The sequence below is a fragment of the Leptidea sinapis genome, chromosome 17, assembly GCF_905404315.1.
Source record: "Leptidea sinapis chromosome 17, ilLepSina1.1, whole genome shotgun sequence".
NCBI lineage: Eukaryota > Metazoa > Arthropoda > Insecta > Lepidoptera > Pieridae > Leptidea > Leptidea sinapis.
Genome location: NC_066281.1, coordinates 12,899,817 through 12,923,221, shown reverse-complemented (window position 1 = coordinate 12,923,221; position 23,405 = coordinate 12,899,817). Strand labels below are relative to the sequence as shown.

Genomic DNA, 23,405 nt, shown 5'->3' with positions numbered 1-23,405 from the left:
TCTGACCTTACAAAAAAAAACAAATGATTGATATGCTGCCTGTGGGTCAAAAAACAAAACAGTAAATATCAAAAAGTTTTATTAAAATTAAAATTAATTCAAAACATTCAAGAACTATAAAAATAATTTAAAATCTCTATTCTTTATAATTCAGTTATAATATAAATTGTAAATAGATCAACTGTTACATTTTACATTAAAAAAAGTAACAAAGTATGATTTATATATAATTTCAAAATATAATCAACAAAATATAATATAGATTTGCAACTTTAATAACAAAAATCCAAAATGGCAATAATTATCACAATAAATATAGCTGTTAACTCAGTTATATCAGTCTTTCATAAATATCCGATATAATAAATATAATCATATAAAAATATTGGATGTTATATATTTCCTTTATAGTGTAAAAAATACAACCCTTTTTTATAAAATAAATACATAATAATTTCTGTAACTATCTATATGTTTAAAAATATTATATGAAACCCATATACATATTCAATTATTACTTTTAAGATATGGCAACATTATTTCACTTTTTTAATTAAAAGTACTAGGCAAGTAGAGACTACCTGAAGAACAAATTTGCATCCCTTGCCATTAAATAAATAAAAAATTAAGCACCATTATAATTTATATTTTGTATACTTTCATTTGTACTTTTGTGTGTATTTCTTTGGCAATACTAATTAGCAGAGTACCATCATTTTATTGTTCTAATAATGTTCAATTCTTTAATTCAATTACACTTAGTATCAATGACTCTTTTTGGTAAATATTGTTGTTGAGCACTTAAACCTTACCCAATATTAACTACTGAAATAATTACGGCCTTACCAATAAAATTGGTATAAAGTTATAACTAATCATAAACCAAGAAAATGCAAAATGTTTACAAATAGACATTTTGCTTACGATTGCTTTATTCGGACGTATAACGTTTCCCGCGTTTATTTGCAAGGCTGCTTGTCATTCGGAAAACTTCAGAATTATCATTGTATTGACAGTGTTGTCAACGATATTGTAAACATTTTGCATATTCTTTGTTTATGCTTAGTTATAACTTTATACCAAGTTTATTTGTAAGGCCGTGAAAGTACCCACTGTATAACTTAATTACAAGTACAACTACATAATACTAAAACAAAATCCCATGTAAACTACAACTAAAAAATATCATGCTGGCCTGTAATCATAATATAAAATTTTTTTTAACAATTTTAAAACTTAAATTAGGTAATTTGTATATAATGCAAATGATTTCAAAATGCAATGCCGGTAAATATTAATTATAAATAATTTCATTCCTGTATTAATTTCATATTTTTGTTCAGTGCAGTTCAATTTAACAAAATGCTTGTTTTAGGCAATAATTAATAAATGCCTGTGCCTAATGTAATTTGTAATAATATTTATTTGTAATGTTTTTGTTTTTTTGCCTAATTAATTTGTAATTAATAGTTATTTGTAATGAGCTAATGCGTAGTCATGATAGTACATCATGATAGCAAGGGGCTGCCCCAGTATCAGTGAGCTCCAGACTATGATGTTGCCCCACCGAGCACCAAACCGCTTGCCAATGAACCGGGATATCACTGAGAGTGGGGGCTGAGCCATCATACCGAGGAAGGCCCAGATCCTAAACATCTGTAGAGGAACACTCACCTGGGAAATAAAATAGATTTACATCATTATTAATATTGCATGGACTTATATTATTATCTATATTTAAAAAAGAATGTGTGTATGTATATTCATCAAAAACTCAATAGCCCAATTGAAATTAAACTTTTCACACATATAAAGTGTGACATAATCACTTGAACGCACTTGAACGTACGTAACAGTTACGTACGTGCTGGATAGGTGGCGCTGATGTCAGTGCTCACTGTCCTCCACTATTTACCACTGGACTGGTGAGTGGTGGCTGTCAAAGTGCTTTTGTGCCTGATTGATATTCGCCGTTTGCATTTTGGCGCTGTTGGCCAAAGCGAGAGTCTGCGGTACTAAAACTAGTAATGACGACCTCAGCTAAACACACATCGATAGATGATGAGAAACAATTTACAAAAAAAAAGTGTACCTTAAATTTCTTTAACATAACATCACTAGAAAATCGTCGCTGGGTGAATGATCAAATGTTTCTATACAAAATTTTAAATAACAAATTAGACTGTCCCAATATCCTAGCCAAAATTAAATTTTCAGTGCCACGCGAAAGTGCACGTTTCACAAATTTCAAACCATTTATTGGAATTTTATATAAAACTGAACTCGGTGCTAATAGTGTTTTAGAAAGGATCTGCCGGGAGCACAATCTTTTCAAAACTACTCGTGTTGACATCCACACCTCCTGCCCTCAGCATTATAAACAGTGCAGAAACCACATAACTTATGCTTTGTTTTGATTTATATCCATTAGATTTTTTTTTCACTTGTTCACTTCTACATTATAATAGTAAAATACAATATTTTTTCATTGTAAACATGCCACCCCGCACTTGTGCAACTAAAAATGCATGCTGGTTTGCCTGTAATTGGATTTACACCATAATTTATACTAATTTTGTTATTTTTATAAGCTAGTATTAGTGTATAATCTGTTGGTGAACCTAAATAAATAAATAAACAGTTAAAGCACTACCGTCATTTCAGATAAAAATTGCGCGCAAAAATCTACCCAAAACCAAATAAGGTGTAAGATAGACATCAGTCAACTGTCTGATAATTTTAAAGCTGTGGAACTCAACATATTTGCTAAATTACTGCTATAGTGCTTACTTGTCACTGCTAATTAATAGATAATCAAAATTTAGTCGTATCAGCTGTCTGATCATTTAGATATTATGCAATTGAATAGTAAGCTATTATAGCAGAGCCATTTAATTAATAAAAATAATAATAAGAACCATAGATTTATTTAAAGATAACGTCTGAACAGTGGCTGAGACTTTACACTAAACAAATAAAAAGTGCGATTTAATAATATAAGACTCGTGCAGCCAATTTGTGAACTGATACTTAATATTTTAGTGGACATAAGAATCAATTTTTTAACTTCTTCTCGGAAACTTTCAAAAGTATTCAAACTGCGGAAAGGTGGTGGTAAATCATTCTAGCACTTGGTGGCACTGTATCTAAAACTTCCTCTAAAAGTAGCGGAATGATGGAGTAGGACTGACAAGACGTGGTTAGCGGACCTTGTTTCAATACTTAAACGGCTGCGCTGACCTAGCTATTCCAATTTATTTTATAAATATCTTGGTGTTTTTTAGCAACCATATTTAAAATATTTGCTTCTTTTGATGTATATATGTAAATGTGTTGTCGGGCGGGTATATCCCAGCAAAATGTATTTTGTACTCTTTGTATTGCATTTCAGGTCTGCCAAGCAACCTCGGAACATACACAGTATGGGTATATTTAAACTTTGATAGAACAAGTCTCGTCTTCTTAGCATTCAGTAGCAAATTATTGGTCGTAAGCATGTGTGTAAACAGTAATACCTATGTGAGCGCACTATTTACGTCCACGGACTAGTAAAAAAATAAGGACTCCGTGTCACCTTACATAATAGTGTAGCACCAAAACAAGCCGATTAACGTGTAGATACATAGCCCCACGCACACACACTACTACAGTCCGATAGGCGGCCATTGTGAGAATTGTCATCGTCTGTGACAGATCAGTTTGCGTCTCAATAAAATATTTTAAAAATGCCGTCGTGCGTTGTGAAAAGTGTAAAAATGATACTCTATAAGTATTTGTGGCCATATATTGCTTAAGGGAGAAAAAATTGTGTAACTAGTATCCCCCGTAACCACACAACACAACGGTGCTTCACTTGCTAATATCACGGCTCGGAGTCCTTCTTTTTTTACTCTCCGTGTTTACGTCATCATAATTTTCTTTTTGTCCGTGAATTTTTTTTTAATATCAAAAAGTGTCAGTCGGCAAATAGAACTACCTCACATTACACTTTACCAGTGGGAGGCTCTTTTACACAGGATGCCGGCTAGATTATGGGTACCACAACAACGCCTATTTCTGCTGTGAAGCAGTAATGCCTAAACATTACCGTGTTTCGGTCTGAAGGGCGCCGTAGCTAGTCAAATTACTGGGCAAATGAGACTTAACATCTTAATTCTCAAGGTGACGAGCGCAATTGTGGTGCCACTCAGAATTTTTGGGTTTTTGAAGAATCATGAGCGGCACTGCATTGTAATGGACGGGCGTATCAATTAGCATCAGCTGAACGTTCTGCTCGCCTCGTCCCTCATTTTCATAAAAAAAATAGATCTTTGTGGGATGTCGTTTATATAGACTAGAAAAAGCAAAGGCCCCAATATCAAGCCCACGCCGATAAATAAAAGTGCGCCAGAAGAGTTAACAGACAGACACTTAAACAACTCAAACAAAGGGTTAATAATTCATGATTCTTGAACTAACTCAAGTATGTTAAAACATTTGAGTATTTTTGTTGCATCATGTTGCATTTAAAGTAACAATTTGTAAATTACTTGTGTTTGTTTTTCTTTTGCTTCAGTTCGATTATTTGACAACTGCGGGTATCGTTCCGTCTTGTTCTATCATATTAGTATATGGCTTTCAGGTGCAAACAAACATTAAACTTACGAGGTATTCATGGAAGAAGGCGGATATGAAGAAGACAACAATACTGGCAACCCCTTTGGTGTATCCCATCTCCGTGATGGGCACGTACACGTGTCGCGCCGCCCACATGTGCACAGGCATGTTCCACGTGCTCCAGAATACGGCGATGTTCCGCGCGTTCCACCAGTCGTTGTAGAAGTTGCGGTCCGCGAAGTGCATCACCTCGCCCACCAGGTTGAGGAACGAGTGGAACGACAGGTAGAAGAAGCAGAGCCATATAAAATGATTGGGGACCTGTGACAGTTCAAATAATTAAAAACATCCAATGGTTCTATTTATTGTATACATAATGAAGGCGATTATTCCGCAATTATTACAGATATCAACAAACTTTAAACTGATATCGAGAATGTGTTAATTTATCAGTAAAATGACATCAGTAACTTTTTTTAAATCAAAATTTATCCAAAATTTTCATATTGTGTCCCATACATTTGGTATGACATTTGTAGAAAGGTTATTTTAGCTTAGTGCTGTTATTAAACCAAACTCTACCTTAAATTCTTAAAATTATAAAATGCTCGCAAAATACCTTTAGTTTCTCATTTACGGCGTGTGTAGATGATGCAGCTACTGTATGTACTCAATAACTTTTGTTTTGTATAAATTTACGTTTATTTTTTTGACTTACTCGTGTAAGGCATTGACTATTTGACGTTTGAGTATTTTTTTGCATCACTTTACATAATATATAGTAATTGAAATGATTTGTAAAAAGATTAAAATGTAAATGTTGTTTTAAAAGAGTGGCAATGAATTTCTTGCTACTTCTTCTCATTAGGTCAACCCTTTACGAAGTAGCGGTAAATTCAATAAAATAAATATTTTTTTGACATTCGTAAGTGTCATAACCGTGACCTACATGAATAAAGTGATTTTGATTTGATTTCTTTGATGTTTCAACTCACCGCCAGTTTCAATAATCTCTCGGCTATTCTTATATAGTCCATTTTCGAGAAGGGATCCATGGCGTTCGTGACGGACGGGATCATCCATTGTTGAAACAAAGCCATAATCAGGTTTATTCCAAATATCACCTCCACAATCCGTTTGATCAAAAACCTTTTCCTGATCCTAAGATATGAAAAAATGAAAAAAATAATTAAATTAAAATCACGTCGCAGTTGACAGCTCGCACTACTTTAATTAAAATGGATTCCAATGACCTATCAAAGAGGATGTAAATACTACGTAATAAGTGGCGGGACTGCCTAAGTAAAATTTAGTTTAGTATGAAACTTGCAGAAATTTGACATATGTTTGAAATAGTAGTTATTACATATGGCGATTGGTGGCAAAGTATAATCCAGCTAAGTTTGAAAGCGACCAGTTACTTAAAACGTAGTGGATTTCGGCTATCTTCGTTTTTTTACAAGATTATAGCCGTCATCTGTCAATCTATCGATAACTGCACGTTTCAAACAATCGAGTGAATCGGTTTTTTCTCAGAGAGTTTCGCTAGGCTGTTACCTGTACACATTATAATACTCCAATAATTGACATAAAACCATTATGTCACGATCTATATATCACATCGTGTAATATAACAGAGAATAACATTAACCACTTTTTCTTTGTAATCAATAACCGGTTGCAGTTTTCCCGAACCGATACTACATGGGCGGTTACATCACAACTTTCTGTCATGTGCGCCCGTATAATAATATATTAAAATAATCTAAGAGTGTATTAATATTAATTATGTACGGCATATAAATTCACGATAACTTTATACATTGTTTCTTAACCAGTTTCAGAGATCTATGAGTCCAAAATACACAAGTTCTTCATGAGTATTTAACATGAATAATACATCTAGTGCTCAAACACAATATGTGTTTCTATGTCCACATATCCTAACAAACATTAATGTGTCATCGAAGCAACACAACTGTATTACAAATTTCAAGGGCTTGCAGAACGTTTGTTTCATTTCAGCCGGAAGACGTCCACTGCTGGACAAAGGCCTCCCACAAAGATCGCTATGACGATCGATCTGCGCTACCCATCCAACGTATTCCGGCGATCTTGACCAGACCGTCGGTCCATCTTGTGAGGGGCCTACCAACACTACGTCTTCCAGTACATAGTCGCAATTCGAGGACTTTACTGCCCCAACGGTCATCTGTACGTCGTTCTATGTGCCCTGCCCACTGCCACTTCAGTTTCGCAACCATCTGGGCTATGTGACTTTGGTTCTCCTACGGATCTCCTCATTTCTGATTCGATCTCGCAAGGAAATTCCGAACATAGCCCTTCCCATGTTAAATTAATCATTCTCTCCATGCTCCAGCGTTTGTTAAAAGAAACTAAATAAAGAAGCGAATCAATGTATCTATCTGATGTAAGGAGCACGAACCTTGTAGTACGAGGGAAGTTTAGTTCATAGCAGAGTGTGGGCGCCAACAGGAAATAGAACAAGTCTCGGAGGTTTATGTTATCCGGGTAGCTCACGATGCCAGTCACTAAGTCATCGTCCTTCTCACTTTCTGCAGTTTCTGTTGATTTATAAACGGTACTAGTATTGTATCTAAAGCTATGACACTTGTTAAATAACTATAATTAATGGTTTTACTTGTGAGTACGTGGATCTCTACTATTAATTGGTTACAATAGTTAAAATGGTTACTCGGGCCGGTCCTGTAATAGTTATAGAAGAATAGTAACGGTAATGTTATAATTATTACCAGACAAATTAGGATTATATGTTATAATTATTACCTAACAAATTACGATAATATGTTAAAATTATTACCTGACAAATAACGATGTTATAATTATTACCTGACAAATTACGATATGTTTTAATTATTACCTAGCAAATTACAATAATATGTCATATTTATTACCTGACAAATTACGATATGTTATAAATATTACCTGACAAATTACGATATGTTATAATTATTACCTGACATATTACGATATGTTATAATTATTACCTGACAAATTACGATATGTTATAATAATTACCTGACAAATTACGATATGTTTTAATTTTCACCTGACAAATTAAGATATGATATAATTATTACCTGACAAATTACGATATGTTATAATTATTACCTGACATATTACGATATGTTATAATTATTACCTGACAAATTACGATATGTTATAATAATTACCTGACAAATTACGATATGTTTTAATTTTCACCTGACAAATTAAGATATGATATAATTATTACCTGACAAATTACGATATGTTATAATTATTACCTGACATATTACGATATGTTATAATTATTACCTGACAAATTACGATATGTTATAATAATTACCTGACAAATTACGATATGTTTTAATTTTCACCTGACAAATTAAGATATGATATATTTATTACCTGACAAATTACGATATGTTATAATTATTACCTGACTTATTACGATATGTTATAATTATTACCTGACTTATTACGATATGTTATAATTATTACCTGACCAGTCAATATCCCGCTCGCTCACCTCCGCCAGTTAGCACTTGACATCTAACACTTAATATACACCAACGGAAGATTTTTTAAATATACAATATTTCATGTCTATTTTGATGGAAAAAATATCTCCTACCTACATGTAATACAATTTAAAAATAAAACAAAGATGAGTAAAAATATGGACAAAAAGCATTTGAAGAAGTATAATAAACGAAGAGTTACCAACCGCTACACGTGTTATTTACTAAGTGAGATGTGAGACATGATGTAAATTTACTTCTACATCTGTACATTATAGAAAGCATTTAAATGTTTTTTTTACTTGTTAACAAGTGATCATTGTCGCACTTTCAGGTGACGTGTCGACCTGGAAACACAGCGGAAGATCGACACACAGTTTGGTTGTAGGTACGTGGAATAAATATCCCCGAAAACAGGACTGTAGAAAAACGACATAATCCAGATTTTTCGTAAGATTTTATCGTATCAATAATTTGAAGATATGGTTTAGCATTTAGGATAAATCCTATTTAAATAAATTCAAAAAAAATCCACAGTATAAAAGAATCTACATGCTGTAAGGACATGAAGGCGGAACACACAACGTAACCCTAAACATAAAGAAATGAAATGTTAATATCACATCTCACATGTCGCCAAATGTCAGTCTACATCACAAGATAGAACACTTACCTACTCTTAGGGGTTAAAGTATGAAATTGCCGTTTAGTACTCCAATCTTCCAAGATTAAAATATTTTTTTGAAAGTTGAAATATATTTTCAATACAGTTGTTAAACATGGCGTACTTTCAGATGCTACTTTCTTTTACGAGCTCGATCATTATTTATCAGGTTTAGTTTTAAATATTTAATAGGTGAGTCAGCTTAAAAAAAATGTAGCAAGGAGTGTTCATACATAAAATAAGATTGGATATATTTTATACGACGAATAATTAATGAGCTCGGTATATTACGTATATTTTATATCGGTATATTATATAATTTTTAAGTGTTGTATATTAAATTTAATTACTATTGTTAATATAATTAATTATTTCCACGTCAACATTTGTCAGAAAGTCTTATAAACTATATTCGCGTACACTGCCATATACATGTTGAAATAAACTTTAATTATTTGATTTGTTTTTACTACTTCCCACAACTGTATTGAAAAAGGTTGTGAGATACACGGGTAAGTCGGTTATTACTAAAAAAGTGAGTCAGGTGTCTTATGGCGAGTTTAGCCATCATTGTTCCAAGTTCAGTGCAAGAGATATTTGTTGTTATTGCTTGACTGGATCTGAGGAAGTAGTACTGAATGAAGTGACCACCAAACAGTTACCATCGATTTTCTATGAGCTTCGCTTTAGGGCATTGTTGCGAAAACTGATGCGGAGTAAGTCATTAGGCTTAAATCATTCGCTTGTTATTATCGCATAGAATTCACTATTCGTTACATTACGCATAAAAGCATTTTGGAGGCAAATTGTGATAATTTCCCTCCATCTACATTCAATACATCATTATTTACCTTAGTGACTGCGAACTGGGGGTACATTCTTCAAGCCGAACAACATTTTCTTTTAAATCAGAATGAAAAAACAATTGAAATTCGAAGAATCCAATTTTAAATCTGGAATGTTCTACCTATCATGTGAAGTAGCACTCTGTAATCGTACTCTAAAATATTTGTCTTTAGCAGCAATTTCAAACTTAAACCCCTATTTTTGACCAATGTTTGGCCAACCAACATACAACAACAATGACCAAGCCTTAAGCACATGTGCAAGGAAAACAACAACCAAAAGAAAAAAGATGTGAATTATCATTAGTATAGTGATGAAAATCAGAAAAAAAATTGTTTAAGCATTATAGCACTAAAAGCTTATTTTTTCAAATACAACACCAATGGGATTTTAACTTACGGTCACTATCAGCGTTAACAAGTTGATCTGTAAAACGTTAAAATATAATTTGCATTAAATTTTTAAAACCCAAAAAATTCTCAACCGAGACCAGAGATACTTTATTTATCTTAAAATAGATGAATCTTTTTATTATTATTTCACAGTGTTTATAGAACATTTTTTAGAAAATTTTAATCTAATTTGTAGTCTGTTTCGGTTTCATTTTTAGTTTTTAACCGACTTCAAAAAAGAGGAGGTTCTCAATTCGTCGGTATTTTTTTTATGTTTGTTACCTCAAAACTTTCGACTGGATGAACCGATTTTGATAATTATTTTTTATTTGAAAGCTGGTGCTTCCCGTGTGATTCCAAAAATAGCAATAATCGTAACTAGAATTAGATAATTAATTAGATTGTATAAAAAATACGCAATTATTTTTATACTTTTTTGTCCATATTATATCTATTGTTTTGGAATAGTGTTTCTGATGTCGGTTGTTTTTTTGTAAAAAAAAAGTATTTTAGTTATTAGTTTACAGTAAGTATTTTCATTCATTTCAGACGGGAACGTCCACTGCTGGACTAAGGCCTCCTCCAAAGTTCTCCACAATGATCGGTCCTGCGCTGCCCTCATCAGAGTTATTCTGGTGATCTTGACCAGATCGTCGGTCCATCATGTGGGGGGCCTACCAACACTACGTCTTCCGGTACGTGGTAGCCATTCGAGGACTTTACTTCAACAATTGCCATCTGTCCTTCGAGCTATGTGCCCTGCCCTCTGCTACTTAAGCTTCGCTATCATGACTTTGGTTGTCCTACGGATCTCATAATATCTGATTAGCGGAGAAACTTTGAGCATAGCCCTCTGAGCGACCATGAGCTTCCTTATTAGGCCCATAGTTAGCGATCATTTCAGCGTTCCGCATGTCATCACTGAGATTCTTGCTGAGAATGTGGAGCGGGCTTTAGGAGTGTTGATGGCTGTTGAAATGTCCTCATACATGGCCTCCACATTCTCATCTGAGTGTGTCGAAGTCGGAGCGTAAACCTGAATGACCTTCAACAAATTCCTTTCAGTAATTTTGGGTATTAGGGACGCTACTCTAGTCGACACACTCCCCTCCCCAATAACGTTGCTGACGAGAGAGACTTGTGAACGAGGAACCCGACACCACAGTTGGTCCCCTCCCGACTTTAAATTCTCTTCGGTCCGCAGTGTCTTGACATTATATATTGCCATGGCCTTGTGGTAGCTTTGCCGAACCGGAGATTCTTAGCACGCCCTACCTTGTCGCTTATGTGGCTGCTACGGTGGCAACCACGATCGAGGACTGGGGCCGGGTCGTAATAGTGTCTGTAATGTTTTAGATTGGGGCGTTTTGTCATAATCACCACACTTGGCAGGCGGTTTGCGATCGCAGTTGATCTTTGTATCCCTTAGTAGCCTCATACGACACCCACGGAAGGATACGGGGTTGGTGCTTATTATTATTTTATTAAACATAATATTTAAAAATATTTACATAAAATAATTTAAAGTATTCAATACTGTTAACTGCAGTTTATGCCAGTAAATCTACATTCGTACTTCAAATCTACTCCACAGACTCTAAAAATATTGAGCCGACACTTGAATAAATGTAACTTACTCCAATTAGGTGCCGAGAGACTTTGCCTGCGCATTGTATTCTTTACATGTTTTCCTTTTGAGCCATTCCTGCACCAATGGTTTGTTTGGACATAGCTCCACAGCTTTAGGAACAGTATCAAATATATTGTGCATACTGTTGTTATACCCACTAGAAACAATTTAAAAAGCGATTTTGAAAAATCCAATTAAAAATACTTTCAATGTGCTCCACATACTTTGTACAAACCAAAACTAAACTCCTGACTGCTAAAGTTATGCACCAACACTGGTAGGCTGATTGTAGACAGAATATTTAGTATTTGCAATACTACGCCAATTTTTTCTGACAGGATATCCTGAAATATAAAATTTGCATGGGTTATAACCCCAAAAGATATAATTCAACATTTTTTTTTGCAAGAGATTTTTTACCAAGGTGAGGCTCCTTTGCACCGGATGCCGGCTAGATTATGGGTACCACAACGGCGCCTATTTCTACCGTGGAGCAGTAATGTGTAAGCATTACTATGTTTCGGTCTGAATGGCGCCTTAGCTGTTATAATTACTGGGCAAATGAGACTTAACGACTTATGTCTCAAGGTGACGAACGCAGTTGTAGTGCCGCTCAGAGTCATTGGGTTTTTTTAATAAACCTGAGCGGCACTGCATTGTAAGGGCAGGGTGTATCAATTATCATCAGCTGAACGTCCTGTCCGTCTCGCCCCTTATTTTCATAAAAAAATACTATGTACTATATCTACGATACGATACTATATCTTTCTGTGTTCTGCTGCACTGTGTACAACTAAAGACTAATTTCTGAAGCTGGCCTTGAATACGAACACAAGAGTTTCTTGCGCCGCTTCTTCTCTCTCAGAGCGCCATTTGTTTCCGAAGCTGTAGTAGTATGTAGTAGTTATTAGAAATGACATCAAAAAGAATTCTAAAGGAATCAATTTTGAGAAAATAATGCATTTTATGCCTTTTAAAGAATCCGTTTGTCGCTTTTTCAAAAATGAATGCTGAGAAATTTGTATTTATTTATCATATTTTGCCCTCAGCGTAATAAGAGTTATTGATTTTCTTTGTTGTGTAGCAAAAAAAAATATATTTATGTTTGATATTTGGGTTAAATAAAATCGTATTGGTCGCATTTTTCTAATCCGTTAACCGGCCGTATAATCGTCCATCATATGGTATCCCGCCGGATATTTAATTTACCCCCTTATTCATAATAGTCTGCTAACTTAAAGCATTGCTAATTCTCACTCTGTGTTCTTCTATTGACCTAAGTCAGAATGAGAAAAAACACTCCTTAGCGGCTGTTTAAAGTTAGCGGACCATTATGAATAAGGGGCTTAGGCTTTATAATGGAGAGTCACCGGATATCCGTGACAATTCTCCAGACGCATTTGTCTTTAAATCATTCCGAATCAAATTATCTATCGCTCATATTTTAGGTTCTTTATCAATAATTTATAGGTTTTTTAACTTATTGAGTAGCCTAATTACAATAATATTATCTTGTTTAATACATGCTTAAGTAACATTTATATTAGAACTATTTAAACTATGAAATAATACAAATATAGTAAAATATGATGAATTTATGTGTAATTGAATTATTTGAAATATACACTTACTATAAAAATTTAAAAATAATTAATATTAATTCTTAATTGTAGATATTACGGCTAGCTCACATAAATAATTTAAATGCTAAAAAGGTTCGCTCATGAAATGCTAACTTTTCCATATAGCCTTTGAACTGACCAAGTTTTTCTAAATGATTAGTAGGAAAAGTATTAATGAATTACTTTAACCCTGTGTGTTGCAACATTTATTGTTTTAATTATCAAGTCAATGTGCATTTTCTTATCACGAACACTAAATACCAGATAAGAAAACATAAAAAGTAAAATCATTACTAATAAATATTCTTGATAACCTTATCAACTTATATCAATGAGCCTAATGCAAGGAACTGGACGACCAAAGGTTTGACTCCTGAGATCAAACTATATTTCACGTGAATTTATATGCACTGTATTTTTTATAGTAGAGCGCCATTTGTTTCCGAAGCGGTAGTAGTATCTAGTATATTAGAAATTATATCAAAAAGAATTCTAAAGGAATCAATTATGATAAAATAGATGCCTTTATGCCTTTTATTTATATTTGATATAAATAAAACGCATAAACATAAGTTGGCATAATGATAAGTTGTACATTAATAGGTAATGCACAGCCTGTCTAGTTCTTTTATAAGAGACTGATATCGCGCATCTACTTGATGGAGAGCGAAAATGAAGTACCGGTACTCAGTAAATGCCTATTTACTCTAGGCTACAAGGCACCCAGATTATATTGCTGAGAGACATGAGACGATTATTCCACAGATAAGCCATTCTCACACCACCTTGCCGTCCCCATATGTCGGGTTGTGCAGTGGTATTGGATTTTTATGTTAGGCGCCATCTCCACGAGCCAGAGAATCGCGGCGACATAATCGTCGTGACACCTATTTCTTTATACTCTCTATGAGCGCGTCTCCACACCGCGATGTTACCGCTGCCGTACGACAAAACGACGTGCGAAACGTTGTCGTATCGCCGCGTTATCGTCGCTATCGTCGTGTCGGTCTCACAGCGAGCACAACGCATCTTCAAGGATATGCGGCGATTCCGTTACGAGTCGTCGCGGACACGCTGTGATTCCGTCACGAGTCGTGACGATACGCTGGCGAATATTCGCTCGTTCGTGAAGATTACCCGACGATAAAAAAGCAGACTCGTCGCGATTCTCTCGCTCGTGGAGACAGCGCTTTAGGAAATTGTCAGCAGCGGCACTGTCAGGAGTATTATACGGTAATAGGATCGCTCTGATTACGTGGGAGCAAGAAATATAGCCGGCAAAGGTTCTGCCTATCTCTTTGACGATATACAAGGCTATATAAAAAGTCCCAGAATAATAACATATAAATATAATAAATGAGGTTCCTTGAAAAAAGTACAATAAGGATAAATTTTCAATTTAACAAAATTAAATAGGTGAGAAGTAGAATTTACTGATTTACTTTTTTAAATCATAGAAAAAAAAGAATATTTTAAAACTACTTTAAGAAGACTAGGTAAATTTTAAAAGTAAGTGTAGGTTATTTATATAAGAATATCAGCGAAAAGCTATAAAGATTTACTTACCACAACCATTGCTTTCTCAATTAAAAGACTCGTAACAGCTGGCACAACACTATCTGTAACCCAGAACGGATAATTATTACAACTGGTAAAAATATTTACTTGTTCACCTCAAAGGTGAAAGAAGCCAATGAAAAAGAGGAATCCATCCAGCCACTTATAAGATTAGCCTGAACAAACTGATAGGCAAACAAAAATAAAAAATAAATGTTTTTTAAATGAGAAATAATTTATATGCAATCAGTAAAACGCAATTTCGTTGAAAAGTTCCATGTTAATCGACTTCAAAAAACAAGATGAACTACATTCTTAATTTACTTTGCTCCTGATGAAATGAAAGTTGGTGCCACAAAGTGGTTTTTTGAGTTGACGAAAAAAACAAACAAGTCAGTTGGAGCCATATCAGGTGATGACTTCAGGCTTTTAATTGGACGTAGTTCCTGAAAAACGTTCCAAATCACAAGCATTTCATTTTAATTCGTGTTTAAAGTTTAATAAATATTAGCATATTCCATACATGGAGGGTATGGGCTACTAAGTCAGGATGTCATTTAAAGAGTTACAGTAGGGCTGCCATTTTTTGTCAGTCCGTTAATATGAATCACATAACCAGAGTTGTGTTCTTAAATCATTTTTGACATGATTGTGGTTTGGAACGATTTTCTGGACTTACATCCAATTATAATAATTTTTTTTGTAAGATTGCAATGATATTTTGTGAAAAAAAGAAGCCCATTAAGTTTCTTGCACTTGTGGTAGTTTTTGACATTCAATAAGTGATTTCATATCCTATATTGAATAAAAATATTTAAATTTGAATAATTTTAACTATTCATAGTTATATTATTATATATCATCATCAATATATTATTACTTATAGGCACATACTTACTAAATTACTTTTTTTATTATGTCTTATACTGTTTTGAAGCAGACACAACATCAAAAAAGGTTTAAATACAATAAATATAGACAACTTACATATTAATAACACTATCGAAGGATACTGATCGCTATTCCCTTCGTTATAGCCAGTTAAAAGTATGATCCATTCAATGGGGTTGACACGTATTCCATATCTGAAACAAGGTATGTCCTTATAATACAGATAAAATAATAGCTAAATAAAAAAATCTATATCAGTTTTGAGAAAACTGCTTTTTTTGACATGTCAAGAGTAGAGCACTACCTCTAACACTTTGTTTATGAGGAGTGCAATATTACGTTTTTGGGTTCCTCAACTCAAAACAGGTAGCTCTTATAGGATCACTTTGGCTGTTAGTATGTCATCTTTTTACCATGTACATGTAGATGTGACTAGGTTGAAATTAATATAAAATAGGAATTCTCGCAGGCCCTTAATGTAAAGTAAATACAATAATAAGATGATTATAGCATAATACTTTAACACATCTACAAAACTCTGGGGAAAAGGCCTTCCTTTTCAATGGTAATGAATGTAATTGTTGATGAACTAAACACACCTTTAGTTTATATGTTGATAGCAAAATTATGGTGCACTATCAATGGGTGCAGTGGGCTGTGCACATAGTTTGACAGACTGATGGCCTGTGGGGCAGTAAATAAATTGAATGGCGACCACATACCTGAAGATCACCGAAGTGTTGGTAGGCCCTCCACAAGGATGGACGTTCAAGATCTCGGAATACATTGGATGAGGGCAGCGCAGGACTGATTGTGGTGGAGATCTTTGTGGGAGGCCTTTGTCTAGCAGTTGATGTCTTCCAGCTGATATTAAGATGAAAGATTACTGAACTGGGTATTTTTTTAATAATATAATATTATTCAATTCATCAGTGCCTAAGTCAGATTATGCTCACTTGACTCCTTTGTTAACTTATTTGAGCAAATTATAATTTATTTGAACTAATAAATTCACACAGTGTGAATAATCATGTTTAGTTAAATGATTCCTATATCTTAACTTGCGATATTATTATTAGAATGGCTTGTAATAAATTAAATTAATAATGTAATTTGGTTCACATTTCAATTTGCAAAGCTTATAAGTATATTCCCTTGTATTATTTTGGCAACTATTAAGTGTTGTTAAAAGCAGTAGTTGGTCAGTAGGTATATAAAAATAATAAACAGGTACAGGTTAACTTATACAGGATACTGCGCTATAATACAAGAAATTACTTAATTGTATAAGGTCATGATTTGATGTGATGCGGTCATGTTATGAAATGTCAATAATTATCAATAAGTCAGCCACCAATAATCTCTACTTTAGATCATACAATATTAATTTATACAGACTGTTGAATAAATGTTTAACATTTACCTTTTAGTTAACTGCAAACTATTTTATTACAAATGATAAGCTGATAATTGAAAATATCAATAGATTTACTTACTTTAAAAAATTTTCAAGGCACAAGCGAAGACCACCAATTGTTAACATAAGAAAGCCCCAGTTCACCAGACCAGTGAAATCGGTAAATTCTGAGCTCCATGAGAATAATGAATCTCTCGGTTTGTGACATCTATAAAATGACAATAAATGATTGATACATTATATAAAATAATTTAAAATATGTAGTTATTTATTTCTTATTTTTTATTCAAACTAACGGTCGATCTAATTGGAGACGTCGAGCTTTCTTTTCTTTTTCCGTGATTTCTTCAGCCTTCGTAACACTCTGAGCTCTGCGGTATCGTAAAGAATTATCTTCTAATTTTGCCCCCATTTCAAATTTTTAAGGTAAGCATGGACTTTGCGTATTCTGTTATTGTTTACAATTCCGTTGTAAGGTATAGTTTAACTGATATCAATACCTCTGTACCTATATACAGATTTTAATTCTTAATACAATAAACAATCAATTCAATCATTTTTTATATGAAATACCTAATTATTTGCCATAATAATTATAAACAACAAGTATCAGCCTAGCAAAACTTTGAAAAAAGCGATTTACTCGATTATACGAATGAAACGTGCAGTGAGCAGTATTTGATAGATTGACAGATGACGGCTATAACCTTGTAAAAAAACTTTTTAACATAACCTATTCTACCTTAGGCTTCAAATATTTCAGCCGCCCCTATATTGTTATATTGTACGATTACGATTAGTGATTAGTGATTACCTATAAGTATATTGGGAACGGCCGATACCAAAGAGAATTGCACCACGTTCAGGCGATACTGAATTCAATGGTCTCCTGCAATGCTGTCTCAGTTTGACATTGACAAATATGTCAAAATTATGACAATTGTTATCAATTAGGTAGATAGGTAAATTTCCTAATCAAGTTCATTACGATTCCTCTTTTACTTTTTGTCTTAGTACAAGGACGAACAAAATGTTACGAGTTATTTTCGATATATTATAACAAAAAGAATAATTATTCAGAACCCTGATTTTAAAAGTATTAAATGGGTGATAGTTTATTGTATTAAAATCTAATAATAAAAGGCTGAGAGGAGAACTATGAAGATTTGGACCTCAGAACACACTTTCAAGTATGATTACATTGTTATATAGTGACGCAATAAAAGTTTAATTGCAGAAAAATCATAATATTGGTATATCTTAAAATTTTAGCCATCCATGGGAGACTGTAGCACAAGCAGCATGGCGGAAATATCCAAATCCGATGAATCCAGCCGTTATAGGAATTGATGTGGTTGATAGGAAAGTAGTGAACGGGAACTTAATTACACACAGATTAGTCAGTTCTAAATGGTTCTTTCCTCGGTGGGCTCAAGCTGTATGTATAATTGTGTTTTTGTGTATTGTTTGTTATTTCACAGCACATTACCTATTTTGTTTATTTTTAGCTTATTGGAACAGCCAAAATTTGCTATGCTAGTGAAAAGTCTGTGGTGAATCCTAATGAGCGGGAAATGACCCTAAAAACAACAAATTTAACTTTTTGTCACTATATAGCTGTTGATGAGAGTGTTAAATACACACCTCATCCTACAGATTCAAGCAAAACTCTACTAACACAAGAAGCTGTTGTAACTGTACAAGTAAGTATCTTTATATTTAGAATTAAATATTTTTTTCTAGAATATTGCTTGAAAGTGAAAAGAGTGTGGTTTCAATTTAACAAAATTTCCCATTACATTCCTTAGTGGCTATTTTGATAATAGTATTTAGTTATTACTTCAGTACTTATACACACAATTTATAATTTTTTAATTGATATGTAATTTTATTTAATATTGAAAACTTAGTGTTAAAAATACCTGATTACTAAACATTTTTATTTTGTTTTATTTTTCAAAAAACTATATGATATCACTTAAAACTCACAAAGTCATAAACAGTCACCCATTTGAATAGAATGCCTCAGACCTGAGAAGAATGGGCATAAGAAAATAAGGGGGCTTCTTTTTTTCATAAACCTATGTTAAAATTCATTAATGCCTTTACCACACAAATATTTTTAAAAATTCTTTTAAATTTCGTAATACATTTTTTTCAAACATTTTCTGGGATCTTGTTATAAAAGCTTAAGGACGCGTTCTCAAAACAGAGAGGTATTGAATCGCACCACTACACTGACACCGCTCAAACACATACACATACTTAAACTTAATTGCGGGAATCAAATGAATTTGATACTTTAGCAAGTTTGAATTTTATTTTTTTAATACCTTTGTATTTTTGATAATTGGTTGATGTATTCGTTTAGTAGTTAAATATTTGAATTTTAGATGGCAGTAAATGCAGTTTTTTTTTAATCCAAGATGGCCGCCGCAAAACATTATGATTTCAACAAAATGGGTATCGTATCCGAGGTTATCGAGGGTGCAGAGAACAATTAGATAGGTCTTTCAAAATCAAATTTTGAGATTTTTTAATTAGATTGGTAACGGAATGTGTTTTGTACATATTGTGAGTGAAAAGTCGAAACGTAAATATTTCTATATTTAGGGAATGAAGAATTAATTTAGCATGTGGGATATTGTTAGACAGGCCTTTTATAAGATAATTTAAGTTTATGAATGAATTCTAATTTTGACAATGTAAATGACACCCATGAAAAAAATTTTGTAGATTTCATAGGCGCCATCATGGATTTCGATTTAGGCCCGCTTTTTTGCGCTCTTTTCAATAAAAATATAGAATATTGTACAGTCATTTCTATCGCTATAAAATAATCACAATCTAGTCCCAGGCTGTCCGATCATTTAGATATTCAGCAGTGGAGTAATAGGATTTACGACAGAGCCATTTTTTTTATAAAACATTTAAATTTATTTATGTACATGTGTATAGAACATCATTGGGTTTTATAGCTGATTTATTGATGTCTTATGGATATATTTTATTTTTTTTAAACAGTCAAAGTTATGACTTATCTAATATTTATTCAAACCTATTGTTATTTTACTTATAAGAAAAATTTTGCCGATTACTTACCAATGTTATGATATTATGATTTAATGTTATGTTATTAAGATTTTCCTTAAATTGAGAAGTGTATTAGTTACTAACAGATTATTTTTATTTATTATTTTTTATATAAATTTATTGCCAAATTTTTATGGTAGCAGTACACTTGGGGGATTATAAATATATAAATATTTAATTCTCAAAGTATGTGTCTCGGTTTCTAGAGAATACCATTGTTGAGAAGTAAAATTCCCAACATAATGCTGACTAGACACCATTTTGGTTCTGTAATGTCCATAATATTGTTATTAGTAATAAGATTTCTGTATTTTTGAACCAAATAAAGTTTTTAATTATTAATTAATATTATTAAAAAATGAAAACCCATGAAGAGATGTTGGTAAATTTCACAGGCGCCATCTTGGATTTCGATTTTGACCCGATATTCATTATTGTTGACCCCGAAAACCATGAAAATTACACCCATGAAGAGATGTTGGTAAATTTCATCGGCGCCATGTTGGATTTCGATTTTGACCCGATATTCGTTATTGTTGACCCCGAAAACCATGAAAATGTCACCCATGAAGAGAATTGGTAAATTTCATCGGCGTTATCTTGGATTTCGATTTTGACCCGATATTCGTTATTGTTGACCCCGAAAACCATGAAAATGACACGCATGAAGAGAAGTTGGTAAATTTCATAGGCGCCATCTTGGATTTCGATTTTGACCCGATATTCGTTATTGTTAACCCCGATAACCATGAAAATGACACCCATGAAGAGAAGTTGGTAAAATTCATAGGCGCCATCTTGGATTTCGATTAGACCTTATATTTAGAGATGAACTTATAAATCACAAATTATTCAAAAAAATACAGAAACATAATTTATTGAAAATCTGACTGCGTACAAAATATGTAAAGTATCAAAGACAGTATTGTATAGCTTATAAAAAATATTCATGTTCGTACAGCGATCTTTCCGAGTATGAGCTGCTGCTTACAACCGACACAGTGTCTACACACGACGGCGGCCGAGCGCGGACTAAGGTTATTTCGATAGATCTTTCTGTGCAATGCGTACGGAGTGACAAAATAAAATAACCCTTAATACCACACTTTAAAGCTCATGCTTATCAGAAATATATATGAATTTTAGACGATTTATTTTTATTTTTTTCTGAGATTATTTATTAGATATTCATTAATTTATTTCCCGTATTTTTGAAAATATTATATCTGCTTTCCTTACATAATTTTTAAGAGCCAAAATTGTGTAAGTGGTAGCAGAAAACTGATCCTGAATGAAGCCCCATTTCGTCAATTTTGTGTGAAGAGGTAACGGATAATCGTTTTTACGACATATAATATCAAAATTTCAAAGCAAATATTTCCCGCTAATTGGAGATAAAGAAGTAATCTATTTGTGGCAATTTTTAGTTTTGTTAGACTTAGTTTAATTTCATCACAAACTCTACCGAAAAATATCTTATTTTTGTTAGATTCGTAAACGCGTCCTTAAAATATTCAACTTCACCAAGTAGTAGGCATAATAACAATTCTTTTGAATTTTGTAATACATTTGTTTCAAACATTTTCTGGGATCTTGTAAAAGCATATGTAACACCCCACAAAAGACTTACTAGCTCCTGTTACCATCAGTGTACTTGCAGTTCTTATCCCAGTCATGTAGATTTCTACGGGCATTCATTGCAAGATTTACTGTCTTTGAATTATTTTTTTATTCCATAAAAAAATTAAAATACAGTGTATAACACATATTATTATCTATTTCAGGGAGTTCCTCTTAGCAGCTATATGGAAGATCTTCTCGCAAATAAAATATCATTAAATGCTGGGAAAGGTCGCCAGGCTATTGAATGGGTAATTGGCAAGTTGGATAGTGAAATTAAAGAACTTGCTAATAGTGCATGCAAAAGCACAGATGAACTGCTTTCGCAAACAAAGAAGTCCATTGATGACATTACATCAACAGCTAGAAAGTCTATGGATGATATATCAACTAAAGCGAAAAGGTCCCTGGATGATATAGAGAAGTTAACAAAAACTAACGCCAATCAACGAAGCTGAAAAGAGGAGTAACCTTTGTTTCGGGGCTGAATGGCTTGACTTATAGTGATGAGATTTTTCTCATGTAATTAAATGACATAAGCCCAAATGGACTCATAATCATTATGCATTAGTATAATAGTATCATTGATCTTAACACTGAATGTAATATGTTTGTTGAAAAGGAAATTGAATTTTTATTTATTGTAGTCAATACCTAGTATAATTATTGTTCAAAGTGTACATTTCTTTAGTATGTAAATGCAAGAATCATAACAAAGCTATCAGTAAATCTAGCTAATATCACATTAACCTGTTAGATTATGAATTTTTATGGGTTTTCCTGGGTGTAACAGTATCATTAAATTTATTTATAATAAATTTTTTGTTGCCTTCTATAATATATCATTTGCTTGCATTTGTTTTTTTCTTTATTAGTTTCTATGTAGAACACAATAATTGCTGAATACCCAGAAAACGAAAGAATAGAAATATATGTATTTATTTGCCTTAGGGTGTGACAATAACAGATATTGCAAAAACACTTAGTAAAGGGGCTTTGAGATGGCATTGAACTGATAACGAACTCCCAGCTCATCTTAAATGTCAGAGAATGACAAAATTGTTTAGCTTACGTAGTCACGGGCTACTTTCCACAATTCGACGTCTACAGCGCGCCTATTATTCGTGGTGAGGTGGGCGACTGATCTTGTCATCTCAATTTCTCAATATAGTTTATCAAACCTTTTTGGCACCCATTACCTCAGGGAGAGTCTGCAGTGAGCCCAAGCCCAATAAAATAGGTAACACTCTGCTAGCGGCAAAAGGCGGCTTTATCAAAGGAACGCGAGGTGCTTGTCAACGAAAAGCCGCGTTTTTTATTGCCGCTTTTCTAGAAATTTCGGGCGGCGCGTTTGACGGGAACATTCGAGACTCGTTCACGCCTATATAAATGTTGCGCCTGCAGGAATTGGAGTCATTCTGAATTGTAACTAGAAGGCAATACTACGTCGATGTAAAGTTTATTATTAAATAGTACAAAATGAGTGCAGCGAAGAAATCTAAAACGTATCATTTTAATAACGATTGGGAGGA

At 33.3% G+C, this 23,405-nt stretch overlaps 2 protein-coding genes across 4 annotated transcripts; one reads left to right on the top strand and one right to left on the bottom strand.

Moving 5' to 3' along the window:
* Positions 1-62: 62 nt before the first annotated feature.
* On the bottom strand, positions 63-17,899 carry LOC126968931 (diacylglycerol O-acyltransferase 1). 3 transcript variants are annotated; one of them, XM_050814139.1, is made up of 11 exons: positions 17,457-17,896; positions 17,240-17,368; positions 15,840-15,937; positions 14,862-14,914; positions 11,909-12,017; positions 11,681-11,830; positions 10,051-10,077; positions 7,043-7,181; positions 5,592-5,757; positions 4,645-4,917; positions 63-1,674 (listed from the first exon to the last, which is right to left on the bottom strand). In XM_050814139.1, exons 1-11 carry the CDS (start codon positions 17,570-17,572, stop codon positions 1,471-1,473), a joined length of 1,464 nt encoding a protein of 487 aa, XP_050670096.1. In that variant the 5' UTR covers positions 17,573-17,896; the 3' UTR covers positions 63-1,470. The 3 variants fall into 3 exon arrangements, with proteins under 3 accessions (XP_050670096.1, XP_050670098.1, XP_050670097.1); XM_050814141.1 differs by having other exon boundaries at positions 17,734-17,889; XM_050814140.1 differs by lacking the exon at positions 10,051-10,077 and having other exon boundaries at positions 17,457-17,899.
* A 248-nt stretch (positions 17,900-18,147) lies between these two features.
* On the top strand, positions 18,148-22,728 carry LOC126969004 (protein slowmo). Its single transcript, XM_050814269.1, has 4 exons — positions 18,148-18,350; positions 18,433-18,598; positions 18,669-18,863; positions 22,038-22,728. The coding sequence occupies exons 1-4, from the start codon at positions 18,319-18,321 to the stop codon at positions 22,329-22,331; spliced, it is 687 nt and encodes a 228-aa protein (XP_050670226.1). The 5' UTR covers positions 18,148-18,318; the 3' UTR covers positions 22,332-22,728.
* Positions 22,729-23,405: the final 677 nt, after the last annotated feature.

What these genes read in the sequence shown, in the direction of transcription:
- LOC126968931 (XM_050814139.1), bottom strand. Translation starts at nt 17,572, where the DNA reads ATGGGGGCAAAATTAGAAGATAATTCTTTACGATACCGCAGAGCTCAG. An exon ending in CGTCTCCAATTAGATCGACC is followed by an intron (nt 17,369 to 17,456) that starts GTTAGTTTGAAT and finishes GTCATTTTATAG; the next exon opens with ATGTCACAAACCGAGAGATT. An exon ending in CCTTCTTCCATGAATACCTC is followed by an intron (nt 1,675 to 4,644) that starts GTAAGTTTAATG and finishes TTTATTTCCCAG; the next exon opens with GTGAGTGTTCCTCTACAGAT.
- LOC126969004 (XM_050814269.1), top strand. Translation starts at nt 18,319, where the DNA reads ATGAAGATTTGGACCTCAGAACACACTTTCAA. An exon ending in TTCCTCGGTGGGCTCAAGCT is followed by an intron (nt 18,599 to 18,668) that starts GTATGTATAATT and finishes GTTTATTTTTAG; the next exon opens with CTTATTGGAACAGCCAAAAT. An exon ending in AAGCTGTTGTAACTGTACAA is followed by an intron (nt 18,864 to 22,037) that starts GTAAGTATCTTT and finishes TATCTATTTCAG; the next exon opens with GGAGTTCCTCTTAGCAGCTA.